Source organism: Haliaeetus albicilla, chromosome 8 (genome assembly GCF_947461875.1).
Source record: "Haliaeetus albicilla chromosome 8, bHalAlb1.1, whole genome shotgun sequence".
NCBI classification, from domain to species: domain Eukaryota; kingdom Metazoa; phylum Chordata; class Aves; order Accipitriformes; family Accipitridae; genus Haliaeetus; species Haliaeetus albicilla.
Genome location: NC_091490.1, coordinates 39989558 through 40008770, shown reverse-complemented (window position 1 = coordinate 40008770; position 19213 = coordinate 39989558). Strand labels below are relative to the sequence as shown.

Genomic DNA, 19213 nt, shown 5'->3' with positions numbered 1-19213 from the left:
GCTGGGCTGGGTGCTGGGAGCACAGGGAGGAGGGAAACTTCCCCTGCTGCCATTAACCTCCTCCGGGCTCCGTGCCTCCACGCTAAGCAGCCCGAAGGAAGGCACCTCTGAATCGGAGCCGTGCCCTGGCTCCGTGCTCGCGGGCTGCTGCCAGCCGTGTGGGCTTGCCCATGTGCCGGCGAGTCACCGCGCGGTGGCACCCGGGCCCGGCAGGGAGCCAGGCTGTGGTGGGACGTCGGGGCAAGAGCAGCCGGCCACCCCCCGGGTGGGGGATTAACCCAGTGGGCGAGCGGTGACACGGCCATGCATCCCGGGAAAGCCCAAACCCAGCTGCACTGGAGTTCAAACCCCAAAGGCGTTTCCCTCGCTGCGGAGTGCAATGTGCAGGCACAAAATGGTGGCTCTCGCCTCTGCTCTGAGCCCAGGACTCTGTGGTGCGTGCGGCCCCTGAAATCTGGGAACCCGGCATCTCCCAGGTGCATGCCTGCACCCGTTCACACCCACTTGTTTGGTTGTTGCTGGAAAACCCAGCTCTGCGAGAGTGCTGACATGGCTGTTGTGGGCTGAGGCCAACTGGACATCGTGGAGCTGGACTGGAGTTTGCTCGGGGGCTGCCGAGCAGCTGAACCCCCCGGCACAGCCTGGGGTCAGGGAAGCCCATCCCAGCTGCCTCCCGCCCTGCCCTGGGAGGTTTCTGTCAGAGCTCTGCTTTGCCACCGAAAAAAAACCCCAATTTAAATCCTTTTAGGCTCTGCTGGAGCTTGAATCGCCCAGCACTGCGGCCCTGATGTGCATTAGCAAACACCACACTGCTGGAGAGATCCCGGGGCCGCAGGATCCGTACGGGGACCCTCTGCCCTGCCCCAGCCCCTGGCACAGCTGTGACCCCGCACAGGGACAGAGGCCAAACCAGGTCCTGCAGGAAGACTGGGGGGGGGTCCCCGCAACTGCCTCCCACCTCAGTCACCCTTTTTTGCCCCCAGTGCTTGGAACTTGCAAGCTCAGAGCTGGCTCAAGCAGCCGGGCAGCTTTTGTCCCCAACATGCCTCTTGGCCAAGCCTGGCACCCCCTGCCCTCCTCCCTGGTGAAGACAGCTGGGGCTGGGGGCACCCAGCATCGAGCTTTCCGCAGGGTCTGGCGCATTCTCGCCAGCCTCCAGCTTGCCAGGCCATGCCCGTTCCAGCCTGGCATCGTTTGCAACAAATTTCAAGCGAGAAATCAGATGTGGCATTTTTGAGCACAAGGCTGCGGTATTTACTCCTCGGGATCCATCCCTGCTCTGAGATGGCACCGTCCCAGCTGTGTCCAGCTCTGCACCCCCATTTCAGAGGGGACCATGGGGGGACAAAGGTGCTGGGAGGGTAGGGGGTGAGGGGGCTGTCCCGGCTGTGCGTGCAGCGCAGTGCCAGACCCGAGTCGCCCGCGGCAGGGCCCGGAGCAGCCGAAAGCAGCCGCGGCACACGCAGCTGCCTGAATGGGTCCCTTGTCCCCGCAGCGCCAGCTGGCCCAGTGCCCTGCTCCGTGCCTGGCCCACGGGGACACCGGCTGCCCCCACCCCACAGCTCACCCGTCACCCAACACAGGACACCCATCACCCCCACCCTAATATGGGTGACCTAAAGATGGGGCACCCATTACTCAAACGTGGCGTACCCATCACCCCCACCCAAACATGGGGCACCCAAACATGAGCACCCAGCACCCCCACCCAAAGATGGGGCACCCATCGCCCAAACACAGTGCACCCAGCACCTAAACACGGAGCACCCAGCACCCCCACCCAAACGCGGGGCACCCATCGCCCAAAGGCGGGTGACCCCCTGCCTCCCGACACCGGCCACCCCACGCGGGTCCCCCACCCCCGGCAGGTCCCGTCGTGTGTGTCGTGTATGTCGTGTGTGTCGCGTGTATGTGTGTCCCACCGCCACCTCCGGCTCTCCCGGGCCGCCGGCGCCATCTCGCGGGGGCCGGAGCGCAGCACCGGGCAGCACCGGGCAGGGGCCGCCGGTCACGGGTGGCAGCGGAGGGGGACCGTGGGTGGGGGCTGTGCTAGAGCAACATGGGCACCGGGTATGGGTACCCCAAAACGGGGACCCCATCACGGGCACCGTGGCACAGGGCACCTTGACACGGGCACCCCAATATAGGCACCCCGGGACGGGCATCCTGGCAAGGGCAGTCCTATATAGGCAGCCGCGTATGGGGCACTCCAGCATGGGCATCCCAAAATGAGCATCCCATCACAGGTATCCTGTCACAGGCACCTCGGCATGGGGCACCCCAATATGGGCACCCCGGCACAGGCACTCCGACATGGGCACCCCAGTATGGTCACCTGGGGACAGGGCACCCTGACACAGGCACCCCGACGCAGGCACCCTGGCACAGTCACCCCATCATGGGCATCCTGTCAAGGACACTCCAACGTGGGCACCCCAATATGGGCACTCTGACATGGGGCACCCCAGGACAGTCACCTGAACACAGGCACACCATCACAGGCACCCCAATATGGGCACCCCAACATGGGGCACCCCAATATGGGTATCCCAGCAGGCTCACCCTAGCACGGGCACGCTAACACGGGCACCCCAATATGGGCACCATCACCCCAGCTCAGGGACCCATCACCCTCCTTGTGCCTGAGCCAGCAGCAAGGGGCAGGGACATGCCACGGGGCAGTAGCACCACGAGACCTGGCACCCGAAAGCGCCAGCTATGCTCAGGCTGCCGCAGCCCTTGGCTTTGGCCGGGCACTGGGTGAACCCTACCCGCGTCTGCCCCTCTTTTGGGGATGTGACGGTGGAGGTATGTGGCCCTGGGACTGGTGACACTGGGCCTGGCCGGTCCGGCATCACAGTCCTGAGGTCATTCTGGTGCTGCACCGTTGCTGGAGCCCAGCCTGAGTCCAGCGTTTGTAAAAGATCCTATTTTTGCCCTTGGAGGTTGAATAGCACCAATTTCATGTTTCTTTCCCCCACATCTGTTTACACAAAGACAGCAATTAACATAACACAAGCTAAATCTCATTAAACCTCATTGGGATGGAGTCTGGGCAGCAAAACCTATGGAGCGCTCCAAGTGCCGGGACAGGGGAGCCCCGCAAGACGGCAAGAAAACTCACAGGAGCGTTGCCTTTTGGGGGGAAAGCAGGATCAGGCCCTGAACTGAGCAGCCCAGGTCCAGTTCCATCAGGGATGCGATGGCCAGGCTTGTGTTTTCCCATGGACAGACACGGGGACTCGGTAGCGCATCGCTAGAGCTCTCCCATGGCACAGCATCCCTTAGGGGATGCTCGCTGCCAGCAGCAGAAGACGCAGCTGGGAGTGGGAAAGTTCCTTCCTCAAGAAAGCTGCCTGTGAAATTACAACAGCAAAAACAGGAGGTGGCGTTATGTATTAAAAAAAAAATCCGAGCTGCAAAAGCCATGAGACAAGAAGCTGGGAATTTTAAGGACTTTAATGACCTGTGGCAAAGATTAGGGTTAGACCCATGCTCTTAATTAAGGATGATCGTAAGGGAATTTCAAACCATCCAGTGTTTGGAGGAAGAAGAGTGAAAAAGTCATTACTGCCCCAAATTTTTAAGGCTGAACCAGATCAGGTCAGACCAGGAGGAGAAATCCTTGGAAACTCAGTCTGGGGGGAACGAAGTCCTGGGTCCAAATCCTTCTATAGGAGACTTTCCCCATGCACTCGGTCCCCAGCCCCCTGCTCTGGGGTGCTGCAGCAGCCCCCCTGCCCGGGTCCCTCTCTGCAGCGCGGGGTTCGTTAGTGGTGGTGGTGGGGAAGTTCGTTGCGGTGTTGCATCTCCTAGCCTGGGCGTCCAGGCCTGGCCCTGTCCGGCAGGTGTGACGATGTGACCGTGTGTGGCCCTGGGCTCCAACTGAGCTGCTGAAATGGTCTGGGTTAGAACCAGGGCTTTTTGCAAGGTTTTTTGGCGGAGCCCCTTGGAAGGCAGGGCTGGCACACCGGCAGAGGCAGGGGGACGGCTGCAGGGGATGGTGGCAGCACGGGTGGGCACGGCCACCCCTTCCCAACCCACCGCCTCATCCGAGGTACCTGGATGTTATCTGTACTGCGAGGACTCCTACGAACAAAACTCTTACCCTTTGACTTTTTCCCTTAAAAAGGGAAACCTAATGCGTAGGGACTGATGCGTGTAGCTATTTCTGAACAAAACAAAAACAAACCCATGGACCCTGTTCTTCTGTCAGGGTCCAACAAAAACAAGCAGTAAGTCAGAATCTGAAAACAGAGAACAAAGGGGAAAAATACTTGAAGCAAACAGAAATCCTTTTCCTTCCCACTGTCGTAAAGCGGCTCAAAAGCCCAAGCAGGTCTTGGCAAGGTCACATCTCCTTTTCATCTTCAAGCTCCTTTCCGTTTAGTCCTTTCCTTTCCCAGATGCTGGAATCTCGCTCTGGAGAGGAAGGGGGGGAGCAGCTCGTCTGCATTTTCTTTTCTCTCTCCTGTTCCACTGCACCACCCACCCACAGTGGGACACGGCCTCCTCGGGGCAGACGTGTACATACGGGGTGATGCGGGTGTTTGGCACGTGGGTAGAGGATGAGCTGCGGCCGTGGGAAAGCTGAACCACTGCCCGCTCCGTGTCCGTGGTGCTGCCCGCGTGGTTCCGTGTCCACCTGGCCATCACCCATCACCCATCGTCACCTGTCACCCATCACCCATTGTCACCCGTCACCCATCGTCACCCATCACAGCTCTCCCACGCTGGCACTTGTCACCTGGGGAAATGGGCGACCGTATTTAGGCAGCTACCCAGGTCCCCACGAGTGTTGGGGACTTGGAGTGGCCACGGAGGTTGGCGCTCGCTCCCCGTGGGGTGGCGGCAGCCGGTGCCCGGGCTGCAGCAGCATGCGGAGCCACGTCCCCGCGAGGGAAATTTGGCAAGAATGCCAAAACTTGGCTGTATCGGTTGTGCAGCCGTTAAAGACACACACGGGCCAGCCCCACGGAGGGACCCCGGGCCCACGCTCCCCCCGCCACGTGGGACCTGCGGGGGCGGGGCCAGGCGGTGGGCGGGGCGTCAGGGGAGGCGGAGTTAGCGGCTGGAGTGACGCGGCCGGTGTGGGCGGGGATGGGCGTGGCCTAGCGGGGAATGGAGGGGGGCAGGAGAGCGGAGAGGCGAGTGGGCGCGGCTGGGGCGGGCGTGGGGGCGTGGTTAGGCGGGCGGGGGCGGGGCCGAGCCCTCAGCTGACCGGCCGCCATTTTGTCAGGCGCTGGGGAGGCTGAGCGGAGGCTGGAGTTGGGGTTCGCGGCCGCCGGGGCCGCCCCTGCCTGCTGCCCGCCCTGTGCCGTGCCGCGCCGGGGGCGAGCAGCGTCCGCGCCCCCCCCCCCCCCCCGCCTCCCCGCCCGGGATGTGAGCGGTCCCGGGTCCGCTGGTCTCACCCGGCTCTAGCGGTAGCAGGAGCCGCGGCGGCCCCCCCCGGCTGGGCCCGGCCCCTCAGCCCCGAGCGCAGGCCCCGCGGCCCGGCCCGGCCCCGCCGCCATGGCGCTGAAGATGGTGAAGGGCAGCATCGACCGCATGTTTGACAAGAACCTGCAGGACCTGGTGCGCGGAATCCGCAACCACAAGGAGGACGAGGTGAGCGGACCCGGCCCCCGCCGCGGTGGGGCTGCCGGCTCCCCTTGGCTCCGGCCTGGGCCTCCCACCCGGGGCTGGCTCGTCTCATCCCTCCGTGCTGGCTGTCACCCGTTTCCCGGTCAGGTCCTGCTCCGCCGGGGGGTCGGGGGGTGGGTGGGAGCCCGCCTCTAGCCCGCTCCCCGCAGGGAAGGCTGCGCCAGGCCCAGAAGCAGCCGGGTGTCTTTGGCCACCCTGGAAAGGGGATGTTGTTTTGGGGAAGGTGGAAGCTGGAATCAAAATGAGGAAGATGATGCTGCGGTGTAGGCCAAAAGGGATAGTCTGTGGGAGAACGAGAAGGCATTAGGGGAGCAGTGAGTTGAAAAGGAGGATAAGGGAGGGTCATGCTTGGTACTCGCTTTCCCAGTTAGTGTGATGGTGAGATCCCTGATACAGACATATATATATGTGAAATAGAGGAATTCCTTTCTAGTGCACTACAGTCAAGTACTGTAGTGAACTATATATTCTTCACCGTGAAGCTGATACACAGGAATGCTGGGTTCCGTCATAATTATTGATGTTGTACACCTTCTGACTAAAATGTATTTTCCTTGTTTCAGAGCTTTTGCAGGCAGAAAGCACTTGCATGTGTTGGCCTGTTATTCTCTCTTGTATTAGAGGCACGTGATCAGGAAATTAGTATAGGTGAAGTAATTAGTCATCAAGAACATGTTATGTGAGGCTTTCCACACTGAAGTGTCACATGTTAATTGGGAAGTAACGGACACTAAGGATATCATTTATATTCATCTTCAAGTAAGTAGTCATGGCCTTAGAAGCTTTCTTATGAATGGTCTAACAGTTATACTTTGCTGGAATATCAGTGAGTTGCTGTGGAGTCAGTGACAGGCTAAAAATATTTGTAGAGTACAGTGTTTCTTCATAAGAGTACAATATCCAAATGGTATGAGCTATGGAAAGTATCTGGGAAGTTTGTAATCTTGTAACTAGATCAAATATTTAAGTTGGAAAACTAATTTAATGGGAACATAAAATCCAACTTCCAAAACCACATAATTTTTCAAATAGCTTTTAAGCCTGTTGTGCATAGGACAAGGTGACTTGCTAGTGATGATACCTGGGAAACCTGTAATTTTATATTAGTATACATTAAATTTATGGGCATTGATTTGGTGACAGAGGAAGACAGTGCTACTATGAAGTGTGCAGTGCCCTGCAAAATGTGGGAAACTACATAGAGAAGTGGAAACAGCATGTTTATGTGGACACTTAATGTGTTATACTCAAAGCTGGAACAGGTGAACAGTAATTCTGTGGAGCACTTCCCCATAGCGTGCTTAGGCCCAGTTTGTATGTTATGCTGCTTTTAGTAAATATGCTTTATCCTTTTATGCATAGGACAGAAAATGTTTCTTCAACTGTCAAACCTCTGAGGATACCCCTGAAGAAGGTCCAGGCTGGTCCAGGCCTTTGGGGCACCAGTCGTCTTTGAGGAGGACTGAACATACTGTTCTCATTTCTAAAATAATTTTGTGACAAATAGCTCCTTTTCCAGGACTTCATAAAGAGCGCAAGTGCTGTTACACAGTCAGGATTAAAAAGTTCCTGTGCATCATAAGCCACACCAAGTTTGTTCTTAGTCTGTTACAAGAAATATTTAAAATGCATTGGCTTTGATCTCTTTTGGAGTTAGGAAAAAACACTGCTCGCACAATTTTGTAGGGCTCTGTATATTTGATGGAAGTTGTTACACAGGTATACACACTCTCTAGGATTCAGTGAGGTCAAAGCAAATGTGTTATCTCTTACTGTAAGAAAGAGGCTGATGTCAATTACAATGGTTGGACTGTAGCATGGTAGTATTTTACATTACAGTAGCTCTGTAGTTTGAAATACAAGTTGTGAGATTTTAAAATAGATAACTGTAGGGGTAGTTCCTCTTTATATCCTCATGTGCACAGCAAAAATTAAACCCCAAACTTCAGGTTGTGTTCAGCTGATCAGTAGATGTTGCACTGATGAAATGTGCATCTTCTGTAGCGTAGACTGTTTCAGTATTCTTCAGAGATTTTGCTTTATTACATAGAGTGGCTGCAGACAGCACAGGACTGTTCCTTTTTCTAGCCCACCTGGCTGAAGAGGGCTGTAAAACTTCTGCTGTTAAGATGCTGGGCGTTGATTCAGTGCTTCCCAGGCAATGGTCATGGATGTTTGCTAATTTTCAGGTGATGTTACAAAATCAGAATAGCATATTAGAGGAAGTAGCTGCAAAAATTCTTCCTCCTTTCTCTACAGTGCTTCCATTGTTCATTGTATCTATTAAATGTTGCTCCAGTACTGAATGTAGTTGTTAGCCAGCATTTGTGTGTCTCAAGATAAGAGTCTAAGCTTAAGGCACACACTCTGTCCTATTCAGAAGAGCATATTTGTTTAAAACAAACAGCAGTGTGCTTTGGTGGCAAGGATATTAGCTGTTGATCTCAGCTCAACAAGAATTACTCTATGAAAGAAATGTCTCTGGAAAGGAGCTACTGTGGTTGTTAAATAAAAATTACATGGAAAGAAATGAAAGCATGATTATTGCTTTGACTTCTGATTTAGTTAAGCTTTTTGCAGAAGGTTAATTTCTGTTGTGTTTTGGTTCTTGTATTTTGGAATTTAATCATACAGAAATCCTGCCATCATTTCGTCCCCTCATCTTTTTGGGCAGCCTCTCCAGGTAGATGGGAGATAGTAAGATTTATTCCTTTCCAATTCCTCCGCAGTTACCATCACAAGCAAGTGTATCTGATATTTTACTGACCCAACGAGGATGTGTTTGTAGTGCAGGATGCTCCAAATGGTTGTCACCTTGGTTGAGATGTGGGTTTCTCAATACAGCTTTTCAACAGACTTACTGCGTTCTTGCTTAATGGTTATGCGTTCATCCTGTATTGCTGGGACTCTTAAGCGCATACCCCAAGGCTTGTTGTGAGGTAAATGGAGCACCAGAGCTCTTTTCCAATAAATTTTAAGTGTCCTCCTCAGCTCACTGGAGGAACTGAGAGGGTACTGGAGGCTGCCTGGCACTTTAGCTCACATCCTTGCTGCAGGGTGCTTAATTACCTGTCAGAGGCCATTTTCATTTTAGTTTCTCATCTGTATCCAAAGCTGACCCATTTATTTGAGTTTAAAACACTGAAACTGAAGTGATGGCCTTCTGTAAGGTTGAGAGGTAAGAGATAGGAGTTAGTTAACACAGTCACTTTTCTGTGCAGACATACTCTATTTTCCAGTCTTCCGGGGAAAATTGGAGCTGCATCATCCTTCTGCGAAGTAAACGCTAGTGTGGAAGGAATGAGGTAGCATAACAGCATTAGATCTTTTCCTAGTTTGACGTGTTGTGTTTACTTTTCAACACTGTACAGATGCTCTAATCCCTGGGGTGTTTCCCAGTGCCAGTTCAGAGTTTGAGGGAAAGCCAAACCTGCAAGAAAGACTTGATCCTATTCCATTCTCCCTTGACCTTCACTTCTAACATATCATTCTCTCTTTCATTTGGAAAATGAATCTTCTTGGTAGTGAAAGCAGTGAGTCTTTCACCTGTTATTAGGTGGTTTTGTCCCATATGGAGTAACTTCTCCCACTTTGTGCCTACTTTTTATGGATGTGCTATGCAGCAGGCTCAAGGGGCAAGTGGCTTGTACCAAGGGTTGTTAAAAGTAGAACAGATTTTTTCCTAGATATTCCAAACTGAGAAATTATTTCTGTTTAGGGGTGTTCTCCTGAATGTGAAATAAAGGAAGGGCTAACCCTTTTATGCTATCTGGCTCTTGCACAGCATTTTGCATTTGCAGTTAGGAAGTTTATTGGTCCCAACAAGGAAGCTATTGTCAGATGCTATGGCAGGGGGTTCCTTTGTAAAACTGAGATGATAAAATAACAGAAACAGAGATGTTAAATGAGTGGTGCTTTGTCCTGTTCAGACCATAGCCCTCTGTGTTTCAAGTGCCTTTGATTTACTGGAGGGCACTTAAGGAGGGAGAAGGGGTTAAAAAAGTCCTGCACAAAAAGTCTGCGCACTTCTATCATAACTTGAGAAAATTGCCTCCCTCTTCTTTCAGAGAGTCTGCTGCTTGTGTGCCAGGATTAGCACTTCGCAGTTTTGGTCATCGATACTTTCAGGAAAAAGCCTGTTAAAAAATTTACATTTTCTTGTGTGTTGTGTTTAGTGATAAGTATCTTGTTGCTGGTTTACATTTAAGATGTTGTTTTGTACAGAAGCAAGTTGGAGGAGTGAAAGGAGCAATCAGTGTTTCTGGTTGGAAAAAAAAAATTAATTTCAGTTGATAATATGATGCGAAATGAAAGGCGTGTTGAGCGTTCATGCCGTGAAATATGTATTTCACTGCTTAGAAAGACCAGGCTTACCAAACTGGCAGCATGTTCTCGTTTCTTACTGACTGTTAACCAAAGACAGTGGACTTGTATTGTTAAAAAAACCTGTTCCCCTAAATATAGGGCTGCTGTGGTCGACTGCACACTTCCAGCTACTTCTCTGATGCGTTTTCAGATGAAACCATGGTGTAAGGAGTTTTGAGGCATCTTTTAACATCACAAAGGTCTTTTGGGTGCAGCCTGTCATCAGCAAGGCTGAAGACAATCTAATGCTGGGTTTTCTGATGGCTTGGCCTGTAGCCACTATTGCAGTATTAATGTCAAATGGTAAAGGATATGGGATGGAACATAATAGGGGAATTTTGAGGAATGCTAAAAAGCTCGTTGGTGCCCAAGACTGAACAAACAGCCCAACTGCTAGGCAATGTGCAGTTCATTGATGACAGACAGCTCTTTCAGTCACTGATGCTCGATCAGTTACTGCTTGTCATATGTGTGTTAATATCTTTGAAGGGAGCTCATTATTCCACCCACTTTCAAGTGGATCTAGAGTTGCTATTGTTAATTCTTTGAGCATGTGAATCACTGGAAAAGACAAAGTCGGAAATAGAAACAATACACAAAAGAGGGTTGGATAAGGACCTCACATCGATTGGTAAAAAAGCAGACTAGTAGTGGCCTCCAAGGTAGCAAGGCCCAGTGTAACAGTGTCCCTGCCTTACCTGCTGTGTCACGGAAAACAAAGGGCCTGGAGGAGCTGTGGAACATGAGCCAAGACGTGGGCTTTTTCTTGTGTGATTACAAGCAGAGAGCAGCTGAGGCTTTGCATTAGTGCTGCCTTTCATTAGCTTCTTGCTTTCTCCTGTGTTAAATATTACTTAATTGACTGTGGCATAAGTGGGGCTAATAGCTTTGTTCCCAGTCCAGATCCTTTTGTAGTTCTCTCTTTTGAGGATTTGAAATGCTCCAGACAGATCGCTTTCTCACATGTGTAAGTAAAAATTCTGCCTAGGCAGGTCCAGGGGAGAGGAAGAGCTTCTGATACCTTGTCCTAAGAAATGGAGTGGCCTGTACACTGCACCTTTTGCAAGGCCAGTGGAAGAACAGCCAGAAAAATCAAAGTAGAATAAAGATACTAACTACTTTTCTGTACTGTGGTCATCTTCAGAGAGTTGTTTATTTGATGCTTTTTGATGCAGCTCTCTTGGTCCCAGTGCTAAGTGTAGAAAATGGGGCCTTTTGTGATTTCCTCTAATGTCGTCGGTGTCCACAAAAGTGACTGAAAAACCTCTTCCTCTATGATGTGGGTTAGTGAATATACTTGGTGCACTGAGAGTACCTTTAGGTTTTTCTCTTAGAAGTGTTCTTTGATAGCATGTCCCATTTCTTGTGTGATGTGAAGAGCAGCAAGGGAGGACCTGCATCAAGAAAGACCAAGTCATGAGACCAGTTACAAAAAAGCATTGTGTTCCTTAGGTTATTAAAAAACCCATGATCATTCATGCTGAAAAACAGAAGTGCTTCATAATGTAAGGGGAGTCTGCTTAAATCTAGGTGGCAGGAAGTGTAAAGATATTTGGGTAAGGTAAAAGGTGCAGAAAATAACATGGTTAGTGGTAGTGTTAGTAGCTCATAAAGGTAGTTGAGTGCTTTTTTAAAGCAGCAGCATACGTTCAAAATAACTGACAATACTTACGAGTCCTATTGAATACTGAAGTGTAACTGAGCATGAAAAAACGTTTGGTTCATACCAGCTTACCTCCTCAGTCACTGGCCAGTAGGCTGATCAAACGGAGTTTGTAGACTACATGGTTGAGTGCTGGCTTTTGTATTAGCTGTTTCCTTTTTACTGTTGTTTATTTTATGACCTAGGTGTTCAAACCTGTTAGCTTTCGCTGAGAGATTTCTATGTTAAAAGGTGTATAAAGGGAAGTAGACATCAATGTGGGTATGTTGAAACTTTCTTCTGGTGGGCTCAATGTTCGTGGCAAATTCAGGCTGGATAAAATATATCACTTCTAGCTATCGCGGTGTGACTAATCTTCAGCCTTGAGGAATGTAAGTTTGTTTAAAGCAAGTGGTATGACTGTACAGCAGGGAGTAGGTGAACAAATTTAATTACACAAATATTTGTACTGAATATAAGAAGTCAGCAATGGCCACAAACCATCTTTTAATTCATTGTCCTTACTTTTCTGTAACTGAGAAGAACTCATAGCTTTGCATAAATCAGAGTTACATCTTTGTAATATTTTCAGTGTTACGTGTTTATATAGTATTGATACCTCATTAAGCATCTCTTTTTGTGATGTTTCCCTCTGAACTATTTCCAGTCAGCTGAGTCTCAGAAACAATAGCTACTTTAGTTCCTTAGAAGGAAGTGATCGTTTCCTATATGTACAACAAAACGTGTGCTTGTAGTGAACCCTACCTTTATCAAAGCCTGAAATTATGCCCAGAAATATGTCTGGAACTAGCAAATTGAAAAATCTGTTGTAAAAGTACTTGCACAGCTTTTTGCATAGTAATGTAAAAATAAAAGTTTGAGTATATCTTTTGTTTGCAGGGATAAGCACTTCTATCTGACGCATTTCTCTGGTCTTTAAAAGTTGTCTGCTCAGGTATGATTTAGCACAGGCCCTTGAGGATTGTTTAATAGTGTGCAATTAAATTAACAAATACTGTGATCAGACTGGAGACATTTATATTAAGGGAGTGATCAGACTAGAGATATATTAAAGGACATCTCTAGAGCCTTGCTGATGATACATGCTTGCTGATCTATGTTGGACTGTTTTGGGTTTTACCACCTAATACCCATTTAATTGCACCATCTCAGACTAGCCCACCTGGCGAAGTGATAGAGGATGGCTTGTGTAGCTGTGCTGCAGCTTCCTGCACAGGTGCTCTTTTGTGTGAAGTACTTCAATTGCCTTTGGGTAAACTGCCAAAAAGGCGCTTTCCATGGGAGACTGCCAGGACACCCTAGTTCTCGGAGAGATGCTGCGGGTGCTGCAGTGCTCAGCATGTCTGGGTGCATGCATTGGCCTGGGTCTTGCTTGGAGTCACTTTGGACAAGCAGCTGCAACGCTACATCTGTTTCTTTTCTGAAATCGAATCCTTCTATATTACATACCTGTTCGGAAGATTGTATGTGTTTACGGCACTGTGGTGCTTTGTTTGGGGTTGTTTAGTATCTGCTCTGAAACTGGTAGGTGTACACTACTTGCTTAGCATCTCTCTGACTTTTTAAAATATGGTTCAAAGGTTTTTATTGGTTTATGAATCAGTTTAGGATAGATAGATGCATCATGCCAAATTTCAGTTGGTATGTATAATTTCAGTAAACATTAAGAAAAGAAAAAAGTGTAAATTGACTTTTCGCATTTCTCCCTCAGTGTCATTTGGCCAAGGAGTCTTGCTGTCTCGCTTTGCTTGTAATAGACAAGGGGGTAGTGGATAATGCATCATGTTTCTAATAAATAATATAGGAGAAGGCTGCTGCAAATGAAGTGGCAAAGGTTGACCGTCATGCCTCCAGTGTTTATCGCTGATGAAAACAGTACATTGCTGTAGGATCTTAAGGCTACCTACAAGACAAGTGAATAAATCCCTGGAAAGCTAGGTAGCAAAGGGAAACTAAGGCATGTTAAAACATGTATAGCAATACTGTTTATCAACAGCTGAGTGAAAGATAAGCTTGGCTTTTTCAAAATGCCTTTCAGGTTGTAACATGTTTTCTGAGCTCCCTATTGCATCTGACTACTCTCTGCACCATTTTGTTTTGGCTGCTGGAAACCCGCTTAAATGAATGCTGTATAATTTCTGAGTTATTGCTTATATTCTATTACATATTTATCTACTTTGCTTGGTTTATGGTTTTAGTGAAGTTAGTTATGAGATAGATACCGTGTGGGAGCATGTGCCTTGGAATTCTCTTTCAATCCAGCTATGGAGTAGTCTTAATGAAGGATCCTGTTACTTACCTCAAATAGCTTTTTCTGCAGTATTTAAATAATATAATATTTTTAGTTATGTGTGACAAGTTAACATCTAATATGCTTATCTCTAACACTGTGTTCAAGTGAGTGGAAAGGAGCATGTTTTGCTTTTTTATGCTCTTGGCTGTTACTTCAGTTGATTTACTCTGTGCTGTCATGGTACGATGCCTGTGTTCCAGGTACTGTCATCAATTATAGGTGTATAAATTCTGTTTGACTAGTTCAGTGGTGTTTGTTGATGTGAAGTACTGCTTTTGGGGTTTTTGATAGAAGCCTGGCAAGTGATACATATTTCTTTCCAGCTTTCATCCTAAGTTAGGAGGTGGCAGCTGATGTGTGCTGTGCTTGTAACAGGATCTTCTGCTTGAAGCACAAACAAATTTGAAAGTTGCTTCGCCTCCACAAGGTGTCTGTGGTGCAACTGCCTTTTGTGTTATGCATCATGGTCATGTCACATGGCTTGCATTCCACAGGTAGTATTTCTTAAGATTATTTAAAAAAAAAAAGGAAAAAAGGGTGGGAGAGGCAGTTGTTGCTGCTCTTCTGGAAGTTGGAGCAGTGGGCATCTTACTCTCATGTGAGATTGTCATGTGCTCATGCTCAACGTGATTTCATGGAGTTTGTCTCCAAGTCCTACAAAAACCTGATAAATCCTACAGTGCTTAAAAAAAAAGAAATGTCATATTTTGTGCTTATTTCAGTTACTTATTTTTATGTTCTACTTATTCCGAACTTTTTCTGTTTTAGAATGGTGTAGTTACGCATTTATATCGGATCATATCTTGCTACTTGGGACGTTCACTGTTAATCATCCTTTCCTTAAAACACTGTATTTAATCCTGAAAGTGCAAGAGAAATAGGGACTAATGTTCACTGACATTTTACTGTTTCATCTGGGTGGGAAGCACTTCGCTGTTGCAGTAAGTGACAGGTTTGAATCTCAAATCAGCTGCAGCAGATCCAGTGTATTGAGGCTGGATCCTGACAAGGACTTTGGTGGAAGATTCTGCTGCGTTTGGTTTGCTGGACTGTAACCCTAAGCAGTAAGAATACAAGTTTGCCTTCTCTTGGTTTCAGAAGATTGTATATGGCTGAGGTAAGTACAGCTTCTTTAAGAGTATTGGAAATTAATAGCTTTCATGATTAAATTTAATGTAAAGGTTCTGCAGTGGTATCCATTCTAATTGTTAGTGTCTTCTCATCAGCTGATGAAAGTATAGCATAGAGAGTCACATTTCCTAGGAACATAATTGTTGTTCAGTTAGATTAGTGATTTTTCAACTTCCTTCACTTATTGCTTAAAAAAAATTAGTCTTTTATGAACATCTTTGAAATTGTCAGCAAACCCCAAGTTCTGTCTTGGCCAGAGCTTGGAATGAAGTTTTAGAGGTTTTTTTGAAGTTAATTCAAAAAACATGGCTTGGGAAATGAAAAATCCTATAAACTGACATTTTGGCTTCTTACCATGACCCACTTTTCCCTTCCTCCCTCCCTCTGTTTCAAGGGGATTTCGTCTTTGATTTGTGATACCTTCATTCTTATTTTAGCCACTTGCACTTGTTTAAACGCACATGTTTTCTAGGTGAGGTCTTGGAATTCTTGAGGAATTTGGGCTTATTTTTAAAATTAGCTTGTGTATTTTGTTAATGGATGTAAAATGCTTACTGCATCTGTTTGGAATACATTAAGAAATGGCAGTTACGACTTTGCGCTGTATTCATGGCTTTGTTGAGTAATTACTGCTAACATCTGCATGCTTTACTTGTTCTTTAGCTGCGCTGCTCTGAGTGTGTTTCTATAATCTTCCTCCTTCTGAGGGATATGGGAGAGAAAACAATCACCCAAGTGGTTGCTATAGCATTTCATTAAGGAGGCTTTTCTACCGAGTTGGGAAAGGCTCCTTTCCCACTTGGCAGCCTAGCACAAATAAAAGAGCTCCTCTCAGCTCTTTTCCCTGTATTATCATATGCCCTTCAGCTTTTGACTGCAGAGTTGCAGCTTTGCCTGGATTGCCATCATTCTGAGGGTGTTCTTTAACTTAATGGCTCTGCTTGTTCTCGACTACACCGGGAGTGAAAGGCTGCCTTATAATTGCCTTGCTTGCTCAAAGCAGTCCGGCTGGGAATGTCCAAAGGTCTATAAATATTGTGACTTGGAAGTCCTCCTCGGTTGACTAGCCAAAATGTGTGAGCAATTGAGTAGCATCCCAGGAAGACTTCAAGTTAAGACTGTCACAGAATTAGTAAGGAATTAATAGTTAGGAAATATACTGATATTATAATGAATACTGGGAACATAAATGAACTCTGAAGTATTTTCCTTTTGCATTCCTTTCTTCATGGGATCTCAAAAGCATTTAAGGAAAAACTGAGCCGGTTATATCCTGGCAAGTATTTGTTTTTAATTACCACCCTAGGAAATTGCTATATTAGAAGGATTTATGCAAAAACTATCAGTGAATCAACGCTCGGAAAGATACCCAGATTTTGTCCTGTTTCAGTATGTAAATTTTTTTTTTTTCCCTGCAAATATGTGGGCCTTGCTGAGTGACTGCCGTTTTTAGTTCATGGCATCAAGTGGTTGTTCTCCCTTTTACTGTCTAGTTTGACTCCATTGAACAGCGTGCAGGCTGCAGTGTGGGGCCTCTGAGGGTGTCGGTCAGCATGAAAATGCTTTGGTGCGGCCTCCTGTCCGGTGCTTTGCAGAGATCAGCAATTCCACTAGGCAGAGACCAGGGAAGAGCTTTGCTGAAGATCCACACACGCCTACTTGTTCCTTTGTATGTATGTAGATGTTAAATGTGGTAGCAAATCTGGCTACGGTGTGCTGGTTGGGTTTCAGATTTAAGCGGGAGACTAAGTAGATCAGTTTTCTTCATATTGCTCATTCATGACAGCGCAACTCTGCAGAGATTAACAAAAAGTTAATACCTGCTGATCCTCTAAAGCTTTCTATATATAGGGTCTTTCATTCCTTGTAGTCTTAGGATTTGAAGTACAGCTATTTTGGAAGGACGCCTTTCTGCTCTTCAAAATCCCTTATTTTAATTTCAGATCTGATTCCGAGTTCTGTAATATACTTTTCCAGAAGTTGCTCATTATGTTAGGCTGACTGGTAGACAGGGGTTTGCCTGCAGACAACTGGGGCCATCGAGTGTGGCTAGTGACTGTATTTGGCTGTGTGGGGCTGTATGTTATTGAACTTTTATGTACTTTCCCCACCCCGGTCACACAGTGGTTTGTGTTCAACTCCCAAGAGGTTGCCAGGAAACTTAAGCTGATGTTTAAATAGTTTGGGGATAGGTGCTGTGGGAAATGACAATAATGCTTTCTGGTTATGGATATAAAGACTGAGAACCTGCGTGTTAGTATTCTGCTCTGAGAACCAGTGCTGACCTTGCTGACCAAGATACAGCAACGAGATACACATGTGAAGGATTCTGTGACACTGTTCCAGTGTGCTCTTATCTGTGCATAAAATATTCAAGGCTAGGTACAATATATTTGTAGATCAATTGCATGTTGTATAAGTCATTCTTTCAGCATCTCCGATCAAGTCTTTATTTTCTATTATCAGAATTTTTTTTTAGTTTATACTCAAGAGTTTAAACTTCCTGTGGGAGTTTTCTGGACCTGAATCACTCTCAGGCAAAGGGTTTAAAATTCCAAATCTTCTGCGTCCAGGGAGAAGTCACCTGGATTCTACGTTGTTAAGCGTTTGGGGGCAATGCCATCTCCAGTTTTGGCAGATGTGATCCACTTCCCCATATCAAGGAGGACAGATGGGTATCTTTGTAGAGGAAAGGGTTGTTTGGCATTTAGCATGCCCTCCCTTAACATGAAAATTCCCATTGCAAAGATAGTCTTTCTATCCCAAATACAGGCATTTAGGAGTATCTTAAATTTCTTCAAGTAAACTCATTTGTCCACTTTCATCCATCAGACCTTTTGAGTTACATCATGCTGGAGAGCAGGGCTGCTGTTTGAGGGACCTCCATAGGCTGCAGGCATGGGTCAGACAGGAGCTCAATGAAGGTCAACAAAGACTTTTAGTAAAAGTCTCAAAATAACAAATGTGTTTCCACGTGAGCTTACCAGTGCCATGGAGGAGCTGACTTTTATCCTTCTGTAAGTGCAGGGTTTGAGAGAAAAGCCAGATAAATTATTCTGCTTCTATAGAAGCTGTTAAACCAGTGAAGCTGCTGCTTCTCTGAAGTATGTGTATTCACCATGTGTCCTGATGGTGGATTCTAATTCTGCTATTGCTAGACTCTGAATGATAGCAGTGTAAATTGTTACATGACTGCTGCTTGGAGTATGAAGTCCCTGCATTAAAATTCAGTTGCTACCTTTCCTCACCTGGATCATTGCAGTGTCTCTTTGCACTACAGACCTTGTACAACTTCTTTTTATTGTCGCCTGCTATTTATTAAAAATAACTTTCTCTGCTTCTAGCAGCAAACTTTCATGACTTGAAGTATGAATATCGCTCTAGGACATTTGTAAAAGACAGGAGAATGGTTGGGATAATACACAAAATTTAGTATAAAGGAGAGAAATGTTAATTAAAGGCAGGACAGTAGACTTCTATGTTGAAAGTATCTTTTTGGTGGAAGGTAATGGTATTCAGGCAGGATTTTACTTTGAAACTAGGTAATCTGTTTCTGACCTGGTTCCTCTGGCCGTTCACTTATTTATATGGAATGTGAAATGCCCTGGTGCATGTGTGGCTTTTAAAAGAGAGATTATTTCTCTGCATTTAAATTTTCATGATTTCTGTAGCAGATAGATACCTTCAGTACTCAAATCATAATTAATTGTGAACTGAAAAAATCACTGAGCTAACCCTACTTGTAAAATCTGTACAGATATTTTTAAATTATGCATTTGCCACATCCCTCCCACAAGCACAGATGTGATTGTGTTTGGAAAGAAATTAAGGACCAATATTTAACTGTAAACATTGTGACATTTGGTGTTCTGAATTACTGAGAAGTTCATACAAATAACTGTTGGTTATCAAAATGTGTAAATGGTAAAATCGCTCATCTGAGTCGTGAACCAGGGAGGGGGTGTCCTTGCCATGGCTGGGGGGGAATGGCAAGGGTTACAGCCAGAAGTACCTGTATCCTGTATAAGACTTGTGCTCTGTCCCTTCAGGCGTGAGGACTGTTGTGGGTGCACATCTGCAGTGCCATCTGTATACAGTGTGCCCAGAAGAAGAGTAAC

General features: G+C 47.0%; 1 protein-coding gene across 2 annotated transcripts in view; it reads left to right on the top strand.

Annotated features, from left to right (window-relative positions):
• The first annotated feature begins 5222 nt into the window (after positions 1-5222).
• Positions 5223-19213, top strand: part of AP3D1 (adaptor related protein complex 3 subunit delta 1) — a 45851-nt gene continuing 31860 nt past the window's right edge. For both annotated transcript variants that reach the window (XM_069790139.1, XM_069790137.1), the window contains exon 1: positions 5223-5607. In XM_069790139.1, coding sequence (XP_069646240.1) covers positions 5512-5607 — 96 coding nt within the window. In that variant the 5' untranslated portion in view covers positions 5223-5511. The remainder of the gene's footprint in view (positions 5608-19213) is intronic.